This window comes from Ursus arctos, unplaced genomic scaffold, assembly GCF_023065955.2.
Source record: "Ursus arctos isolate Adak ecotype North America unplaced genomic scaffold, UrsArc2.0 scaffold_2, whole genome shotgun sequence".
NCBI classification, from domain to species: domain Eukaryota; kingdom Metazoa; phylum Chordata; class Mammalia; order Carnivora; family Ursidae; genus Ursus; species Ursus arctos.
In genome coordinates, this window is record NW_026622874.1 from 88,223,341 (window position 1) to 88,242,662 (window position 19,322).

General features: G+C 55.4%; 3 protein-coding genes across 3 annotated transcripts; 1 reads left to right on the top strand and 2 right to left on the bottom strand.

The window, feature by feature from the left end:
• Positions 1-1,370: 1,370 nt before the first annotated feature.
• BCL7C (BAF chromatin remodeling complex subunit BCL7C) lies at positions 1,371-5,194 on the bottom strand. The gene is made up of 6 exons (XM_026515836.4): positions 4,950-5,194; positions 4,345-4,423; positions 3,907-4,015; positions 3,642-3,803; positions 2,153-2,238; positions 1,371-1,590 (listed from the first exon to the last, which is right to left on the bottom strand). The coding sequence occupies exons 1-6, from the start codon at positions 5,039-5,041 to the stop codon at positions 1,465-1,467; spliced, it is 654 nt and encodes a 217-aa protein (XP_026371621.1). The 5' UTR covers positions 5,042-5,194; the 3' UTR covers positions 1,371-1,464.
• A 2,618-nt stretch (positions 5,195-7,812) lies between these two features.
• CTF1 (cardiotrophin 1) lies at positions 7,813-11,804 on the top strand. The gene is made up of 3 exons (XM_048224808.2): positions 7,813-7,874; positions 9,062-9,180; positions 10,701-11,804. Exons 1-3 carry the CDS (start codon positions 7,850-7,852, stop codon positions 11,181-11,183), a joined length of 627 nt encoding a protein of 208 aa, XP_048080765.2. The 5' UTR covers positions 7,813-7,849; the 3' UTR covers positions 11,184-11,804.
• An 860-nt stretch (positions 11,805-12,664) lies between these two features.
• On the bottom strand, positions 12,665-17,780 carry LOC113267511 (cardiotrophin-2). The gene is made up of 3 exons (XM_057315123.1): positions 17,731-17,780; positions 14,574-14,754; positions 12,665-13,123 (listed from the first exon to the last, which is right to left on the bottom strand). Exons 1-3 carry the CDS (start codon positions 17,778-17,780, stop codon positions 12,665-12,667), a joined length of 690 nt encoding a protein of 229 aa, XP_057171106.1.
• Between the last annotated feature and the right edge of the window lie 1,542 nt (positions 17,781-19,322).

Sequence of the window (19,322 nt, forward strand, 5' to 3'; positions counted from 1 at the left end):
GGGAAACAGATACTCCCCTACAGCCTCTTGGAGGAACCAGCCCGCGCATACCTTGACTTTGGCTACGTCTGGACCTCTGGTCTCCAGAGCCGTAAGATAATGAATTTGGGTTTCTGTAAGTGACTAAGTACATTTGGGGTAATCTGTTGCAGCAGCAAGAAGAAACGAATACACCACGTCACTCTACATGTGCCCCCCCCCCCCCCCGGTCAGCCCTGGCTCAACATGTGGCCCCCCCCCCCCCCCCCCCCCCCCCGGTCAGAGATAGCTGCTCTCAGGGAACAGCCCTACATTTTAAACTAGTTCTTAAAAGTTCCAGTTTGGTCCCTCTGAACCTTTTAACCTTTGTTAAAAATAAAAATAGGGCTAGTACACCTAACCCTAACCGTTTGCCAGACACGGAGTATAGGTACCCTATATTATTTGAAGGTTCCCACAAATCACTAGGGCAGCGGAGGCCTAGTTATTGTCCCCATTGCTCAGATGAGCAAACTGAGGCTCAGAGAGGGGAAACGGCATGCACAGAGGCGCACCTAGTGAGTAACAGAGCCAGGATTTGAACCAGGACTTCTGACTTCAGATCTACCACACTGAGCGTCTATCGCACATTCCACCTCCTAAGAGAAGACTTCCTGGATAGCCTCAGCACATTCGTTTACTCATTCATTCAGCAAACACTTGCTTTGACTGCTCTATGCCCCATGTGGTGCTAGATAAGGCTGGGGACCAAGATCAGTCCTCAGGAGCCCAAAACCTCGTGGACACACACACGCACAAACGAGACACCCCAAACAGCCTGATAAATGCCGCGACAAAGGGGAGGAGGCACTGCGGGTGTTGGAAGCCCAAAGAAGGACAACCGATTGAGCCAGGGGTCAGGGAAGACTTCCTGGAGGAGGTGGGATTGAGGTGAGGACAAGTAAGACTCAGCCAGAAGTGTGGGCAGGGGTTCCAGTGGAGGAATGGCTAAGCAGAGGCAGGGGGTACACTGTAGCTTCTGGAGGGCAAGGAATGGGTTGGGTCATCTCAGACCCCGAAGTCCCTCCGGGCCTCTGTGTTCCTGTGTATGAACGGGAATCATGGGCCAGCTGCCCAGAGCTTTGGTCATTGCTGGGCCCAGGGGAGGGCGGAACAGGAAGAAGAGGGGTCCTGGGATCCCCAGAAGAGGAGGGCTGAAGGTCAGGAAGGGTCCAAGGTAAGGGGACAGGGCAGGGTGGAGGGAGTTTGGGGAGGCAGGGTCCTGGCTCAAGCTCCCATTCTATGTCTGACTCATGGTATGACTACAGGAAGGTCCCCTTAGAGCCTCAGTGACTCCATCTGAGAAATGGAGCATGAGACAAAACTGTCTCCAAAGACCCTCCCCAGCCCTGACGGGGAAATGACATGACACAAAATTACAAAAGGGTCTTTATTTGTAAAAAGCCAAAGGGGCCCTTGGGATGACAGGACAGGCAGGCCGGCTTCTCAGGGGTCAGGGGCATTTGGACAGATGCGCTTGAGTGGGGGGGCGCCCTCCGAGTCCTCTGTGTCACCCTGGGCTGCCTCGGGGACAGGTGGCACTGGCTCAAAGACGGGGTAAGCTTCAGGGGCCTGGAGAGGAAGGGCGGACAGGCGTGAGCTCCACCCAAACCCAGGAGTGCGGCCTCCTAGCCTCTGCCTTCGCAAAGCCTCCACTCCACTCCCCTCCTGGACCTGGGAGTCTAGCCCGGGGTCGGGGACCCAAGAGGCAGATCACGCGGGGCACCAGAAACAACAACAACACTGTTTTGGGGGAAGAAGGTGATACTTGATATTTCTGGAAGATGCATCAAGGTAGTCCTTGTGGCAAAAGTCAGAAGTTGTGGGGGACTGACTCTCTTAAGCTAATGTGATAGTTTAGGACTAAAATAGAATAAAATAAAATACTTGGAGGAGCACCGCGATCTTTTCAGGCTTTTAATGGTCTTAAATCCACCCCGATCCAGCCCACAGGACTTTGTCTTAAAACACCTTTCCGTTTTCCATCCCAAGAAGCCAGCCTCTGAGACCCGCGCTGTGCCTGAGGTCTATGTTTCCTGCCTGGACCTCAGGAGCGCAGCCCCCCAGCCTTCAGCTGCCCCAGAGCCCCCACTGCCTCAGAGACCCGGGAGTCCAGCCTTCTGGCCTCTCTCACCTCAGCCTCCAGCAACTCAGGAACGGGCTCCTCCTTGGTCAGCATTGGGGGTTCGTCGGTGCTGCCTGCATTTATGCCCCCGGAGTCTGGAACATCAAGTTAACAGACACTCCCTGAGCGGCTGCTCTGCGCCCCGCAGCACAGGCCCGGGCTGGCAGACACTGAGGAGGGAGCTGGGAACCTGCCTGCCTGCCAGCCAGGAAGAAGCCACAGGAAGGACACAGAAGTGGGATCTTGACAGGCGAGGAGGATTTGATCGGGGAGACAAATGGGGCACGTTTTCGGCAGACAGAACATGTGTTTAGTGAGGATGAGATTCTGAGGCTGGATCCCTGGGTTCAAATCCTGACCTTGGGCGAGTGACTTAATTGCTCTGGGCCTCAGTTGCCCCATCTGTAAAGTGGGGAGAATGATAAGACCACACGAGACTGTGGTGAGGATGAAATGAGACGATACAGGCGAAGCCCTTCGTACAGGGTCTGGCCCATAGTAAGTGCTCACTAAATCCCCGTTGTTTTTATATCAGTAAAGGTGCATAAGCGCGCGGCACAATCTAGACACAGCCCACAGGCCCCGGTCTTGGAAAGGAACAAGGAGACCAGGAGGGGCAGTTTGCAAAGGGCCCAAAGTGCCCAGGGGAGGAGTCAAAGGTCACAAGGAGCCATGGAAGGCTCTGAAGCACGACGATGAGCCTGCCAAATGCGTGCTGTAGAAAAAGCTGCTGGGCCAGCTGTGTCGAGGTGACTGCGGGAGGGGACACCTGTAAGGAGGCTGGAGGCCGCCGGGGCTAAGAGCCGGCTCTCATAGGAAGGTAGACACACTTGGGAGGTGGTTCTGACCAGGCAGGGGATGGACCGTACGGGACAAAGAGGAGCCGAGGAGGAACTCTGCCCAACGTGCTGGCTCACTGGCTGTGTGAGCCTGGGGGACTTGGTTCTCTGGGTTTCGGCTTCTCCTCTGCCTACGGGATCATATCCCCCATAGGCTCATAGTGAGGATTAAATGAGATAAAACATGTTCCGTGCTCAGCAGGGTATCTGGCACCACAGTCAGAACTCAGTAAGTCTTAGCTGTTATTATTCATCCCCCTCGGGAGTGTCACTATTATTTACTCCTCAACAAATATTTATCGAGCACATTCTCTGTGTCCCACGTTGTTCTGAGGATTCAGTAATGAACAAGACCAACGTGGGCCCAAGGTTCAGGAAGCTGTCATGAGGTGGGAGAGGCGGGAAGAAATTTGAGTAGTAAAAAATAAAAATTTACATGAAAATCTCAGGCGGTGATGAGTTATCTAAAGACCCAAAGAAGCCAGATGAATGAGAGACAGTCCTGGAGGTAGGACGGTGACTTTCTGCAGGAGTCAGGGAAGGCCTCCGGGAGGGGTAACATGGGAGGGGAGTAGGTATAGTAGGGAGAAGCTGGTGGCTTCATCCTGGCAGAGGACAAGACTCAGAGGAGAGGGCTGCAGGGAGTGACCTGGTCCTACCTCTCTCTTGGCCCAGCCGTGGGGGCTGAGCATCCTCGGGGACCCCTTCTGGTGGTCCAGCAGGTGACACAGGGCGGCTGGGCTGGGGGGTGCCCCCAGGGCTGGGCTCAGTGCCCTTTTGCAGGGAGCCTTCCGAATGGAAACTCTGGTTACTGTTCTCATCTGTGGGAGCAAAAGCCGAGAGGGTTGGTCCTGAGGGTCCCAATCCCCCTCCCTCAATCCCCCAGCCTGCACCACCCCCCGAAATCCCAGGGTCCCTACATACCATTGAGATCCAGCAGGATGAGAGGACCACCCCCTCGGGGACTGGCGCCCCTGCCCCGCCGCTCCCGGCCTCGGGATCTCTCTGCCCCGCCACCTGCCCTCCGTCGCTCCTGGGGGTTAGAGGGGTAAGGGTCAGTGACAGCTTTCCAGTTAGTGCTTGCAAAGCCCCCCCCCCCACTGTACAAATAAGGAATCTGAGATACAGAGAAGCAAAAGGCCCTGCATGAGGTGACAGAGGCTGGCACCGTGGGTTAGGTCTTGAACTCAGGGGTCTGAAGTAAGAAAAAGGGAGAAGGGGGTGGAGTTGCTAATAATTGTTAACATCTGTCTCGGCTGCCACATTTGAGGTCTCAGAGTGGGACTGAAGGGGGAGGCCAGGGTTGGGAGGGGCCTGCCTGAGGTTGCACAGATGAAGGGCCTAGTGTGGGAGTTTGCTCACCTCCTCCTGGGGGTCCACCACTGGCACCCACTTGAAGATACGAAGGGAAGTGTCGCCCACAGTCACCCAGCGCTTCTCCCTGTGGGAGGGTGGGGGGGACTGGGTCAGAGTTCTGAGGAGAGAGCCCCCCCCAGGAGCTGAACACATCTAGGGAGACATGTCGAAGTGGGGGTGGTGCGGTTTTGCTATTGGGGCATATAGTTAGAAGGAGAAAGAGAGTCCTGCAGACCGCAGGCCATACCGAGGGGTGCCTCTGGGGAGAGAGCATGGCTTGGGGCCATGGCTCTGCAGACCCCTGGGGTATACAAGGGAGCAAGGCTGAGGGCCTGGCTGGGAACCGTAGCAAAGAAGATCCTGGGCATACTTGAGGGAGGAGTGTCAAAGCTTTAGGGGGCGGGGCATAAATGAGGGTACGGCTTGGGAACACGCTTTGTAGACCCTAGGGTGTAGCAAGAAGGGGGACAGAGCCCTGGAGCTCCAGGGCGCAGCTGGGGTGGGGGGCACACCTAACCCCTGGGGGCCACGGCTGGCGAAGGAAGGGCAGACGCATTTGGGAGAGGAGTGGTCCCGCCAGGACCCATCCCTGGCCCCCGGGCAGCGCTCACCATCTCCGGACCTTCTCGATGGTCGCCATCACCTTCTTGATGTCATCCTTGGCCCGGCTCCGGGTCTCGGCCCGCACGGTCCGGCCGGCCATGCTGGCGGGACTGGGGCCGAGGCCGAGCCCGCGGCTGGGCCGCCTCCCGTCCGGCGGGCTCAGGCTCGGCGCCAGACCCGGGCGCCGCTGTCTCGGCCTGCAGTCCCTCCGGGAGTTGGCCGCGCCCTCCCTCGCTCCCCAACGCCTCCGCGAGTCCCCGCCCCGTTTCCTGCTGCCGCGCCCCGCCCCGGCCCGTCCCCGGAGCGGCCGGGCGGCGCGGGCGGCCAGAGCCCAGGCCTGGAAGCCGGCCGGCCCCGCCCCGCCCGGGCCCGCCCCCTCGGGGCGCCCCGACGCGCAGCGCCCCCTACCCGCCGCCAAGAGGGAGGGTTGGGGACAGCTTGGCGCCAGGACTCGCGCGGCTGGGCTGCGGAGGTGCGTTCGGACCACGTGGGCACGGGGAGGGGGAGGGGGGCGCAGAGGGTCACTGTCCCGGCCAGCGTCCGCGGCGCCGGGGGGGCGGCCCCGAGGGCTGTGTGCGGACTGTGTGTCCAGCCTCCCTCGGCTGTCATTGCCGCCCTGTCCTGCTCTTCCTCCAGCCATTCATTCAGCGGTCTCGTCACTGAGTGCCCATTACGGGCCAGACGCTGCAAATATGAGTAGGTCTCCACCCACCAGAAGGGCTAAAATAAGAACGACAGACCATAGCAAGTGTAGACAAAGAAATAGAGCAAGCAGACCTCTCATGTTTCCGGGGGAGTGGAAATGGGGAGAGACGCCTTGGGAAACTGACAGTTTTCTAGAGAAGCCGAGCTTACAGCATCCAGCAATTCTACTCCTAGGTCAGTAACACCCAACCGAAATGCTGGGTATGAGCACCAAGAGATGGGTACTGGAATGTCCATGATGGCCTCAAATTGGAAATGGCCCATCAAGAGTAGAGTGGGAAATGAACTGTAGCCTGTTCATACACTGGACACAGCAGAGAGCGATGTTCTGCTACACCCCACGACAGGGACATGTCTCATGAAAGAAATCAGATAGGACACTACACACTGTATGATTCCCTTTTAAAAAAAAATTATTTATTTATTTGACTGAGAGCGAGAGAGCAAGCATGACCAGGGAAGCAGCAGGCAGAGGGAGAAGCAGGCTCCCTGCTGGATGCTGGGCTCCATCCCAGGACCCTGGGATCATGACCTAAGCCAAAGGCAGACGCTTAACCGGCTGAGCCACCCAGGCACCCCTGTATGATTCCTTTCATATAAAGTTCAAAACAGACAAAACTGATTTGTGGTATGAGAAGTCAGGATAGTGGTCACCCTTGGGAAAGGCTAAAATGGAGCTCTTGGACTAGTCATGTTCAGTTTCTTAATCTGGTAATCTGGTGCTGGGCCCCCTCCCCCAGGATATTTACTTTGAATATTTACCAAACTGTATATTTTTCCCTATGTATATTATACTTCAATTAAAAGTTTACATAAAATGAGTGTGTTTTGGTTGAGTTTATTTGAATCTGTGTTTGCTGGCAAGTAGGACATGTGTTGCTATGTGCGTGTGTTTCAAGGGTGTGGCTCTTGTCTCTGTGTGTTTTGGTGTGGTTCTGTCCAGAGGGGCTAAGGTATAGGAGGGGGGATTATGACTGAATTTCTGGAGTCACGCTGCCCCTGGGAAAATCCCAGCTCTTCTTGTCCAGTGACCTTGGGCAACTCACTTATCTCTGTTCCCTCAACTATAACAGGAGAGTAAGTTAATATGTAACTCCTGCAACAAAGCCTTGCACATAGTAAATGCCCAATAAATATTCACTGTTAGTAAGTATGTGATCGTGGCCTCTACCAACAGTCTGGCTTCAATTGCACCTGCTATGCTCTCTGCCAGTGAATACCTTCCTTTATTCTGGCAGTTGTCGGCTCGAGGTAGTATCTTCACAGAATCACAGGCCTCCTACCCAGTCCCTTCACTCACAAACCCCATTACCTGCTGTTGTTTATGGTCGTCTCCATCAGACTGTGACCTAGCTCCTCAGGGGGCCAGAGACCAAGTGTGGATCGTGTCTGGGTCCCGGAGACTAGGACAAGTAGGTGCTTGGGAACCACTTATGGGTATAAGCGCGCACAGACCTTTCATCGTTTATCTGCACCAGGTCAGTGGGGTTGACATGTCGGTATGACGCCCTGTACCTCTGAAGCTTGTTCCTGGGTGAGAATGAAGGTCTATATTGCAGTAGATGTGTGTATGTACGTCGAAGGGGTTCTCTAACTGGGCCTGGAAAGGTGAAGTAAGCTGTTCTTTTGTTCCCCTTCTAGCAGGTGTGACAAGACAGGGCGAGCAGAAAGTACCTAAGATAGGTCAGGAGGTATTTGTCTGGGCAGGTGTGGTCCAAGCCTGAGGGCCCTCAGCGTGGCCTCTCTCGCACCCAGCTTCCCTCTTCCCTCCAGACAGGAGGGAGGACCAGCACATTCCTGTCTTGCCAGCTCCACCCTCTCTTATCCACCGTCCCCCCCCCCCCCCCAGCTTTCTCCGAAAAGAAGCTCCGTCACTAAGCCTTGCCCCAGGTCAGAGCCTGAGCCTCCTCCTCCCGGCGGTACCAGGGCTGCAGCCCAGGCCCCGACACACCCAACCTCCAGGTTTTGAGCCCACCACGCAGACAACCTGCCAACCCCCCTCAGGCCCCTTTCCTGACTGGGCAGCGCAGGCAAGGAGCTGAGCTCAGAGCCAAGGAATCCTGCCTGGGGCGGGCGGTGGGGGGGAATTGTTTGGGGTCTGAGCCCTGATTGGCTGCGCCCGGGCCACGCCCCTACCCCTTTCCCCCTTCTCCCCCCTTCGGAAGGGGGGCGTGTAGGCAACCGGGATCAGCCAGGGGCCAGCATGAGCCGGAGGGAGGGAAGTCTGGGTAAGGGGCTGAAGGGCCGGATGCCGAGTGCCCGAGGGGAGCAGGGGTCAGAAGGGCTGGAAGCTGGGGTCTGGGTCCCCACCACCCCCGGGTCCGGGAAGGGAGCGGCCTGAGTTGGGGAGAGCAGGGCCCCGGTGTCAGGTAACGAGCGGGTGAGCTGTGGGTGAGCTGTGGGAAGGGACAAGCGCCAGAGTTTACCGGAGGCCTGGGCTGTGACTTCAGGGACTTGGGCTCAGGGTTTAGATGACAGGTTCGAGTACACCCTGGGAGAGAGGACTGGGGTCGCAGTTGGGGCTGGACGCCTGAATCCTCTTGAGTATTGGGAAAGAATCAGAACTGGGGACCAGAGGGTGGGATAGTTAGGGAAGGAAGTCGTTGGGCCACAGGTGCTATTGAGTGACAACAGGAGACGAAAGTCGAGGCTATTAAGGATAGAGACAAGCGGTGGGAAACTCTTGGAGCGGGGACGTGGGAGCGGGGAGGGGGCGGGGCGGGAGTTGCCGGGCCAGGACTACGTTCCCCAGCATGCCTGGCACGTTGCGCTGGGCATCTCGGGAAATGTAGTCATCCTTCCGGGGCTCCACCCCCTAGCTTGGGCTAGGAAAGGTTAGTCATTGATGCTGCAGGTGTCCAGCGCAGCGTCTTGCACAGACTGTCCATTCGGGAGGAAATGGGACTTCAGTCTCCCAATCTGTAGAAGAGGTTTAAAGGAGCATTCCGGTTTGAAGTTCTGTGCTTCTGTGATGTTAAATTTCACCAACAATCAGTGAGGTACTGGGATATGTGAAACCTTCCCTCAAAGGGCTCCCAGGCTGAGGCCGATTCACACAGATAAAAGAGCCATTAAATAACCTTGGGAGTATGAACAAATGGCCTTAAGTAAAAGGAAAAGGTTAATTTAAGGGAGAGGTGAGTCCGGAGGCCACACTGAAGAGACAATATTTGAATTTGTCTTTAATGGATTTTAACAGTGATTTGGGGTCAGGGAATACATTTCAGGCAGGGCAACTGGCGAATGTCCAGTGCCTCATTTACCATCAGCTGGAATGGGACAGAGGCTCCCCGGCTTAAAAATTAGAGAATTCAGAGCAGAACTTGTGGATTCAGGAAGGAAGAGCCAGCCTGGAAGAAGTAGTCAAGGAGCGGGGGTCTGGGCTGCCCTCATTCCTCCCCTTTTTTCCCACCAGAAAATCCACAGGCTGACTCCTCAATCTCACCCCTTTCGCACTTGGAGGCCAAGATCCGTCAGACACACAGCCTTGCCCGCCTCCTCACCAAATACGCTGAGCAGCTGCTCCAGGAATATGTGAGTGGGAATGGGTTTGGGGGTGCCCAAGGCTTGAGGAATGGGGAAGTACAGATCACAGAGGTTCCTGACACTCAGTTTTCAGACCTCATTTCCCAGATACAGACATTGGAGCAAACTGGAGGACTCCCCCTGTGCTCCATATGCCCCTCTGTCTGCTTCAGCTTGGAGGTTCCCCCCACCGTGCATTACAACAGAGGTTGAGAGAATGAAAAGAATTCTGGTCTGGGAGTCAGGAAACCTAGGTTCTAGGCTGTCTGTGATCTTGTCACCTTACCTCCATGGGCCTTGGTCTCCCCAGCTATCAAAGGAAACAGTTTAACAAGATGAATTGTGAACTCTCTACCTATGCTGTGCAGAGAGACCGAGAAGGGTTTCAATTTGGGGCAAAAATTCTAGCCCAGGGGGGTCTTTAACAGAGGAGGGGAATCTGCCAATATCTTTGGTTGGGCCTAGGGCCCTGCCCAAGGAAGAAGGGTATTTCCATCAATTACTCTAGTGTAAATGGAAGGAGGGTATAGTTTGAATCAAATAGACTGTAGGCCTGCTAACTTGGTGTGACCTTGGCCACTAATGGTAACATGAAAAAATAATGATGGAACAATTATGAAAATGGGAGAATAGAAAGACCTAGCTTTATAGTTCTATGAACTTTGGTTCAAAATCCAGCTCTGTCCTTTCCTACGTGGATGACCTAGGGCAGGTCCATTGACCTCTTCAGCCTCCGTATCCTCATTTGTAAAATCAGCATCATCATAATCATCATACCCCTTTGGAAAGATTAGGAATAATGTGTTTAAAGCAGCAAACAGGGCCTGAACCAGAGACAAGATGTTAGCAAAGGATAAATGGTATCCTGTAGCATTTTTACAAATTACAAATCTCCTTTCATTTGTTCATTCACATAATGGTTATTCATTGAGCGCCTGCTGTGTGCCAGGCAGGTGCAGAGGTGGTGGAGGATGGGGGGAGAGAGTGAAACAGAACAGGTTTCTGCAGCATCTATGTGATTCTCAGGAGATCCCTGGTGAAAAAGACAGGCCGGGGAGCTGATCCCCCATTGTACAGATGAGAAGACTGAGACTCAAAGAAGGGAAACGGTTTTGCATGAAACTGCACAGCTAACAAGTGGTGGAGACAGGATTTGCACCCTGGTCTGTAGGATAGCATTAATAATAATCGCTAACATTTACTGCACCCTTCCAGGGCGCCAGGATTTGCCTGGACCTTTTTAACATGCCCCTCACTACCCTATGAAGTTGATACTGTTGTCTCCATTTTAGAGACGAGGAAACAAGGGCACTAGTGTAAAGCCCACTTTTTTTTTTTTTTTTTTTTTTTTTTTTTTTTGGTGGTGGTGGTTTTGTAGTATCGCGAACACTACAGCTGTGTTGGGAGGAATGCGTCGTTTGCGAGGGGGGAAACTGAGGCCCTAGAGAGAGGAGGAGGAGCGGAGAGTGGAGGGGCTCCGTCGCGCCATGCGGCCCCCCCCTCCTCCCCTGACTGCCGTGTCTCTGCAGGTGCAGCACCAGGGAGACCCCTTCGGGCTGCCCGGCTTCTCGCCCCCGCGGCTGCCGGTGGCCGGCCTGAGCTCCCCGGCACCGGGCCACGCGGGCCTGCCCGCACCCGAGCGGCTGCGGCTGGACGCGGCGGCGCTCAGCGCGCTGCCGCCGCTGCTCGACGTGGTGCGGCGCCACCAGGCCGAGCTGAACCCGCGCGCGCCGCGCCTGCTGCGGCGCCTGGAGGACGCGGCGCGCCAGGCCCGGGCCCTGGGCGCCGCGGTGGAGGCCGTGCTGGCCGCGCTGGGCGCCGAGCCCCGCGACCCGCGGCCCGAGCCCGCCGCCGCCGCCGCCGCCGCCGCCGCCACCGCCACCGCCACCGCCACCGACGCGGGCGTCTTCCCTGCCAAGGTGCTGGGGCTCCGCGTGTGCGGCCTCTACCGCGAGTGGGTGAGCCGAACCGAGGGCGACCTGGGCCAGCTGGTGCCCGGGGGCCCGGCCTGAGCGCGGGGCGCGGGGCTGCAGCTCGCTGTCATCCGCTCGTCGTCCGTCTCCGTCTCTGTCCCTCTATCCGTGCTCGGGAGCTCCGACTGTCTCCATCTCTGTCTCTCTGTCTCTGTTGTCTCTCTGCTTTGCTTGCTCTCCGTGGGTCCCTGTCGGACCTCCTTGTGTTCGTGACTTCCCGTGTCCATCACTTCCTTGTTTTCCCCTCTTCTCCATCGCTTGGGCCTGCCTCCGTCTCTCTTGAGTCTCCGCCTTCACCCATCTGGGGGGGGGGGGGCTCTGTGTCTCCCCTTTTCTCCATCTCTTGGCTCCCGGTGGCCCCACGTGAGCGTGTGTACCACTCAGCCTCATCTCAAGGAGGGGACACTCATCAAGTCTGTTTCTCTCAGTGCCTCGCCTGGCCTTTCCTGGCCTGCCAGCCCTGGTGGGAGGGCCACTCCAGACAAATTTCAGCCACCATCCCACAGCGTCACTCCCCCTGCTGCGTGCCCCCTCCCCCAGCCGGGCCCTTTGGATGGGCCCTGCTTGCTTCTCCCTTTGATGTCCTTCCCTTCCTTCACCTTCTCTGCTCTGTCCCTGCACCTCCCCTCCCCCCAAGCCAGGTCTATGGAGAGAAAAAAATCAACACCTTAAAAGAGTTTTATTTCTGAGAATAAATTAATTTTTTGTAAATAAAATGTTTAAAAATAAAAAGAACACTAAAGTTACCAGTATATATAGTTGTTGAAAATGGGGAGACACCTTTGAGGAGAAAAGGATCCTTGGGGCACAGCCTGGTCCCCCAGACATAGCCAGAAGCCACAGTATAAATAGGAGATTCACCAATGCCCCCAGGTCAGGGATAACATCAGTCACTCTAGAACAGGATGTGGATGTGTCCTAAGCAGGAAACATCTACACGAGTCCTTACTTTTTCAACTGGACTTCCATTGATCAGGAAGTGAATTCCCTCAAGATGGAAAATTGGAACAGTGGCCCTAGTCAGGGAGGTAGACTAGGTGAGGCAATGAACTCTGGCAAGAAGGGAGGCCTCTCTGCTCAGAAAGCCCATAGCTTCCCACAGGAAGTGAGGTAGAGACAAGAAGGCAAACCCCTCGACCTCCCCAAACTTACAGGAAGAGGAAAGTCTCAGGGAGAGCCCAGGAAGGAGACCAGCTGTCCTCTCCCTGCAGAGAGGGAAGTGAAGCCTCTTCAGAAAGGCACTTCTTTCCACCCAAGATGTGGGCACCCAGGACCACTGGATCGAGACTCCATGAAATGATATCCATAGAGTCTCACCCAGATCTGAAAGGGAGGCCATAGGATCTCGGCAGGAAAGGCCCAGGCAATAGGACTTGAGGCCTGGTTCCTAGGAAATATTCCCAAATATACATGCCCTGTCTGCTAGACAAGTTGTGTCTCCTTTCTAGCCAAGAAGCAAGGCAGGAAAGAGTCCATTGGGAAAGAACTGTTGCAGCCTCTGACAGGAAGTCCTGCCTCCTCTATCCAGGGTATTTGGCCTTGAGCAGAGCCAAGTCCCTCACAGCTCGGTCTGTCCAGTGGCCATATTCCCGGGTCACTACATAGCCTCGACATTTCCTCTCAAAGGCTGAGGCCCCGAAGGGGACAACCCCGAGAGTGTCCTCTTCTGGGGGGATGGGCAGGCCCAGGGCAGTCATGATGGCAGCCATGTTGCCCAGCAGGCCTTGGGCCCTGAGTCTTGCAGCCCCAAGCTGAGCCAGCAGGATAGGACTCTCGGGGTTCAGGTCTCTCTGGTCGTCCCCTACAAGCTGGAGATGCTGGGTCAAGGCCAGGAAGGCCCCCTGGGCATGGCCCAGCCGCTCCCCGTCATCCAGGGCATGCCAGGTCTTGAAGGAGACAGCGGCAGGAGGCAGGCTGCTGAGCTGAAGCTCAGGGGCTGAGAAGCCGGGGTCACTGAAGGGGCTGCCCTGGTACTGGAGCTGCATGAGAGACAGAGACAGACAGGAGTGCAGGGACTAAAGTGGTCCCCTGGGGGCTCCCCCTGACTTCACACCTGCCTTCTATAAGACTGACATCTTCCTAGAGAGAGTTGGTGGACATGTCCTAGCACAGAGCCTGGGCTCTGTACAACTTTGAATCACAGCTTCAGTAATTCCCATGCATCAGTATTCTTGTGCAAATGAGAAGAAGTAATACATAGAAAGCACTTAGCCCAGCTCCTGGCGTACAATAAGGGCATGAGAAACCACTGTGTATAATATATTAAGATCATGACACTCTGATTATATTATTTATTATACTATTTTCAGTCTAAATAATTGACAATGTAGTTAGAGTCTATCTGGTTCTTTTTTATTTATAGCATTTTGTTGTTTACACTTATTTTGTTATAATCATTAATAAATAATTGTTAACATGATTAAATTTAGTCGAGTGCCTTCTCCGTTCAAGTTCTCGCCTCCACGAACCTAGACCCACAGAATCTTGGTGCACCCCGATAGATCCCCTAATTGATAGACCACCTAGCCCTATATCCCTATTTCACAGGTGAAGAAACTGAGGCTCAGGGTACCCAAAGCTACCCAGGGCACGGTGGCAGCTATGGGACTAGAAACTAGATTTAGTAACTTCACATGGGCCTGGAAGATGGTGCAGAAGAGGAATCACAAACCCCGGGGCCTCGAGGGGCCAGGTGGAGCATTTAACTTGGGGAAGAAGACAGAGAACTGAGATGGGGGAGGGGCCGGGAGGGCCCCTGTGCCTGTCGGAGACGGGCAGTCACGTTCAAAATTTGAACAAGTATTTCATGGCCCAAACAGAAAACATCTGTGGGTCAGATTCCGCCCCCAGGCTGCTAGTTTGAACTTCTAGACGGTGTGGGGGTGGGGGCAGATTGGCATCTGATGCCCCAGACCCGGTTTAAGATCCGGGCACTGCCAGTGCTTTAGCTGTGTGACCTTGAGCAAATTATTCACCCTCTCTGAGACTCAGTTTCCTTGTCTGGATTCTCATTCCACCTCTCGGAACTGTTTGAGGAGTCAGCGAGGTAACGGGGATGAGGGCCTGTAACACCGCACAGGGCTCAGGTAAGCACCCGGCACGAGGTGGTTGTGGAAATAATCATGACCCTGGAAAGTCTTTCTCTGTCTGTGCCGCCTTTGCATCTTGGAACAGTCCTGGAAGGTGAGCAAAAGCAGGATCACAAGTCCATTTCGCAGATGAGACGGAGACAGAGAAGGAATGACTAGCTCAAGGTCACCAGGCATCAGTGACAGTGTTCGAGTGAGTCTCCAGTTGACAGAGCCCCTGAACCCTCAGACTCCTGGAGGAACCTGCCCCTGGCCTTGCTCTGCTTCCGCGACCCAGGGCTGGGCCAGGAGGGCAGTGTCCCGCTGCCCTCATCCCCTGCTCGTGCCCCGTGTCACTCACGTAAGTCTGCAGCAACGTTGATGTATTCTTCTGCATGTAGAGGGCGAGGCTGTAGGCTTGACTGATGGGCTCAGCTGGGGAGATGGGGGCCCCCGGGCTGCGGGGTGGCAGCAGCAGGGTCAGCAGGCAGAACGGGGCTGGCAGAGGAAACCAAAGGTCAGCATCCAATCCCTGAGCCCGCCTGCTGGTTCATTCATTCTCTGGCCCAACTCCTCCCATGGGCACAGCCCTTGTGGCCAGCAACGATTCTGTGTATCCAAGTCGGGGCGGCATCACCCTGTATTTCCAGCCCAGAACATTCCTCCGAACCCCAGACCCGATGGACTCAACTTCCTGCTTGATATAATAATATCTCAACTCGGAGTAGCCAATACTCAACTCTGGGTTCCCCTTCCACCCTCCTCCCCCAGACTTCCCCATCTGAGGCTAGGGTGCTTCCGTCCTTGCCTTTGCTCAGGTCAAAACCCGGGGTCCTCTTTGGTGCCTCATTCTCTCTTGCTGTCCACGTTCACCCCCACAGTAAATCCTGTCGGCTCTGTCCTTCCAAGGCAGCCAGCCCAGCTCTGTGTTTCTTGATCTGAGTGCTCGTGACAAGGCTGTGATCACTTTGTGAAAATTCATTGAGCTGTACGCTTCATGAGTTGTGTACTTTTCTGCTTGTTCTTTTCAATAAAACGTTTTAAACTAGAGAAACAGTTCAACTAGATCCCTCCTGTGCCTGAACCCTCCCTCTGCTCACAACTCACACAGTGGAAGTGTGTAAACCAGAGCCCTCCGGTGGCCTACAAAGCCCGGCCTCTCTGTACTGGCCTCCCGTCCCATTCCCCCTTCAAGCCTTTGCCCTTCCTGGGCCCCGCCCGGACTACCCCCAAACCTTCCCACCGATGATTCCTTCTTCTTCTTCAGACCGCAGCTCAGATAAGCTGTCCTGACTGCCTATCGAAAGCCCCCTCCCCTCCCTGGTTTATAGTCTTCAGAGACTTTTGCCTTTTCACTTATTTGTTTATTTGTCTGCTTGTTTGTTACTGTCTCTTCCCCTAGAACGTTGGCTCCAGGAAAGAGGAAACCTCTCGATTCATTTGCGACTGGTTTTGCCAACACCCAGCACAGAGCTTAGTAAATATTTGTTGAATGACTGACTGTTGCCATGAACATCCTTATCCCAGACTCTTTGGGCACTTTTGAAAGGGGGAATATCTGGATTGGAGGGTGTACTCATTTTAAATTTGAGTAAATGCTGCGAATTGTCCTCTTACAGCTCAGGCCCAGTTAGGTTCCCAGTGTGAGGCTCAGAGAGGGGGGAAGTTACCCAAGGTCACCAGCAGAAAGCAACGAGATGAGAGGCAAATCAGGATGGCCTCCTTTGTTCCCCTTCTACATTCCTGAGTTCCCTCAGTTCAGAACTTAAGGGAAAGCTGAAAGCGAAGGCCCATTCATTCGTTCACATTCGTTCGTTCAAACGTTGGCTCATGCACTTATCTTCTATCGCACTGGCATTATTATTTACTTTTTTTTTTTTTAAGATTCTATTTATTTATTTGAGGGAGAAAGAACACGCGCGCAGGGAGGGGCAGAGGGAGAGGGAGAAGCAGACTCCTCACTGAGCAGGGAGCCCCATGCGGGGCTCTATCCCAGGACCCTGAGATCATGACCCGAGCCGGAGGCACTTAACCAACTGAGCCACCCAGGTTACCCATAGTTTACTTACTTATGACGATGATATGTATCGTCTGTCTGCAGAATGAAATCTCCATGAGACCATAGCTTTTTGTCTGCTTGTTCACTGCTGTATCCCCAAATGCTTAGAAAACTACCTAGCATATAATAAGCACTCAATAATTCTTCTTGAATGAATGAATGAGTGATGAACAAAGCTTTCTGTGTGTAAGGATTTGGAGGTTCCTAGCATGCAAAGATAGCCAGGCACATGAGTCCTAAGGGCCAGAGAGCCCGGAGAGTTACCCCTCCCCTCCTAGTCTCCAGGCCCTGGCACTCCATCCCCACCCCACTCACCTAGCTGATAGCTCATGCTGTCTCCTTGGCGCCTTCCTCTCTCCAGTCTCTGGATTCTTCTGGGGCACCTGTCCTCCCGCCCCTCAGGTGGCTTTATACCTGGGCTGAGCGCTGGGGCCGCCCAAGAGGGAGGGAAGGAGTCACACCCCCAGGGCGGGTGTGTGTGTGGGGGCACAGGTGCAGAAGCCCCAGAAGCAAGGGACAGGCAGGGAAGGGGACACTGAGGTGACACCCTGGTCCCCTACCATCCCCAAACTCGACCTTAAACCCTGGGAGGGAGGGGTCAAAGGCGGGAGGGGATTATGGGGGGACAAAGGGGCCGCCCTGCTCCCTGCTGCTCTGCACGTCCTGGGATCCAGTTTCTCGGGAGGAGGCGGCCTCCTGCTCCGCCCCACTGGGACCCAGGCATTGGGCCCCGGCTTCAGAGGAGTTTGGAAAGGGATGGGAGTGGTGGCATGTGAGCAGCATCACCCACAGCAAGGTACACCTCAGACACAGGAGCGTGTGCACATCCACACACACGTGGGACACGGGCGCGCCCCAGGACGTGAGCACACTCACATTCATTCACTTGTTTAAATTGCATCGAACCTACTGTGTGCTGGTCCCTGTTCCAGGTGCTGGAATAGAACAGACGACAAGTCAGACAAAAAATCCCTTCCCCCAGGGCACCGGGGTGGCTCAGTTGGTTAAGTGGTTGCTTTCGGCTCAGGTCATAATCCCAGGGTCCTGAGATCGAGCCCCGTGTCAGGCTCCTTGCTCAGCAGGGAGCCTGCTTCTCCCGCTCCCTCTGCCCGCCGCTCCCACTGCTTGTGCTGTCTCTGTCTCTGTCAAATAAATAAATAAAATCTTAAAAAAAAAAAAAATCCTTGCCCTCGTGGAGCTGATGCTCCAGTGGACGTGGCCTTCGAGGATACTGAACCATACACACCCTGCCGGGCCTACACGTGCTACGGACGGCGGGTGCAAACGTGTCCACGCGACCCATGCAGACCTGTGCAGACATAGCCACACCCAGAGGCCCCAGCAGAGCCACATGCGTGGAGCAGACAGGTGCAGACGTGGGAGTACGCACACCGCACGTGTGTGCGTGCAGACACACGCAGCTGGACGTCAGCACTCCTGAGATCCAGCCGTGCTTTACTCGCTGCTGTCCTGGAAGATCTTGGGCCCGTGGCAGACACGCAGACACATACCTAAGGCCCTTTCCAGCTGGGGAAGCCTTGGGGCCTGGAGGGGAGCTGGGTTCTTGTCCTTCTTCACACCTGTGCGCAGTCTCCATAAAGGAGCGTTGTTCAGTTCTCAGCCCCTGCCCATCCACTGGGTCGGAGCACACAGTCAGAACCCCACCCTGCTTCTGTCCAGTTGGGGGATGGGAGACTGCTCTACCTTCCTCCCTGCTGTGGAGAAAGACGGCCATAGCCTTCCTGCAAAGGCAGGAGATACAACGTTCATTCACTCACCTGTGTCTACATGCAATCAGCAGATATCGATGGAACCTCCACTGTGGGCTGGTACCAGGGTGAATAATGAGATGGGCTGGGTCCCTGCCTCACAAGGGTGCCCCGTCCAAAGGGGGAGACCGACAAATGTGTGAACTGATAAAAGCAAAATTTCCTGAAGCAGCAAAGTGCTGAAAGGGAGCCAAAATAGGTTGATGTGATTAGCTGGGGGGGGGGGGGGGCGGTAAGCAGATGTAATACGGAGCCTGAGGCCCAGAGAGGGACAGCTACTTACTGGTGTCACACAGCAAGGCCAGAACAGATCCTAAACTCCTGCTCCCAGCTTGGGACCGGATCTGGGGTGTCTCTGATCAGAACTGTGAGCTGAAGGAGGGAGAAGATGGAGGGAAAGATGGGGCTCTGAGGTGGGGGACCCTAAGTTGGATCTCCGAGGCGGGGGGCTGCCAGGGCTGCCAGAAAGAGCCTGTGCTGGGCAGCGGTGATGTCAGGGATTAGACTGGGCCCTTTGAGTGGGTGCACTGAGGCGTAGGCCAGGCCAGGTAGTGAAGGGGGAGGTGGGGGAGGAGGAGGAGGGCAGGAGGGGAGGAGGGGAAGAGGGAGGCAGATACTCGATCTGGTGCTATTCACAGGTGGATGGTGGACGTGGGGCTGGGCCTCACCCCAGAGGACAGGCTCGCCCTCACCCAACCCCACCACCTCCTACTTCTCTGGGGGCTTCACTTTCTCTCTCTCTCGACCCCTAGGTGCCCTTCATAGCTGGAGACACTGGCACCCAGTCCAGGCCCTGCTTTATCCCGAGGCATCTGTCTCGGCAAAGGTCATCAACTCTGCCGCCCTCACCGTCCCTACTCGCTGCCCATCCGTCTCCACCTCAGTTTTAGTCTCACCAGAAGCCGATGCCTGGGGATCCCCCCCAACTCAGAAGCCAGCAGACTTGGGTGTGAGTCCGGCCTTGGTCCGTCGCTAGCTGGAGCGAACCCCCCCAACATTTCTGAGCTTCAGTTAGTGTCCTCATCTGGAAACTCGGTAATACTTCCCACCACCCAGGCTTTCGCGGACCCCTTCCACCAACTGCCTTGATCCCCGCTATGAGGACCCTCCTTGGTCCCTCAAGGGTTACCTCAATGGCACATAAAGCCTCCAAGCTGTGGCAAAAGCCTTGATGCCGCATGCCCCGTGCTTGGAGGCCAATCCCCACCTGCCACACATAGGCTCCCAAGAGACCTATCTTGTCCCTCCCCCAGGACACTCAAGAGGCCCCCAGTGTCATCCA

Excerpts from the sequence above, each read along its gene's own strand:
- BCL7C (XM_026515836.4), bottom strand. The coding sequence starts at position 5,041 with ATGGCCGGCCGGACCGTGCGGGCCGAGACCCGGAGCCGGGCCAAGGAT. Across the intron at positions 4,424-4,949 it reads ATCGAGAAGGTCCGGAGATG|GGAGAAGCGCTGGGTGACTG; the intron begins GTGAGCGCTGCC and ends ACCCTCCCACAG. Across the intron at positions 2,239-3,641 it reads ACGGCTGGGCCAAGAGAGAG|ACTCCGGGGGCATAAATGCA; the intron begins GTAGGACCAGGT and ends TTGATGTTCCAG.
- CTF1 (XM_048224808.2), top strand. The coding sequence starts at position 7,850 with ATGAGCCGGAGGGAGGGAAGTCTGG. Across the intron at positions 7,875-9,061 it reads CCGGAGGGAGGGAAGTCTGG|AAAATCCACAGGCTGACTCC; the intron begins GTAAGGGGCTGA and ends TTTTCCCACCAG. Across the intron at positions 9,181-10,700 it reads AGCAGCTGCTCCAGGAATAT|GTGCAGCACCAGGGAGACCC; the intron begins GTGAGTGGGAAT and ends GTGTCTCTGCAG.
- LOC113267511 (XM_057315123.1), bottom strand. The coding sequence starts at position 17,780 with ATGTGTCTGCGTGTCTGCCACGGGCCCAAGATCTTCCAGGACAGCAGC. Across the intron at positions 14,755-17,730 it reads ATCTTCCAGGACAGCAGCGA|GCGGGCTCAGGGATTGGATG; the intron begins GTAAAGCACGGC and ends ATGAACCAGCAG. Across the intron at positions 13,124-14,573 it reads CAACGTTGCTGCAGACTTAC|CTCCAGTACCAGGGCAGCCC; the intron begins GTGAGTGACACG and ends TCTCTCATGCAG.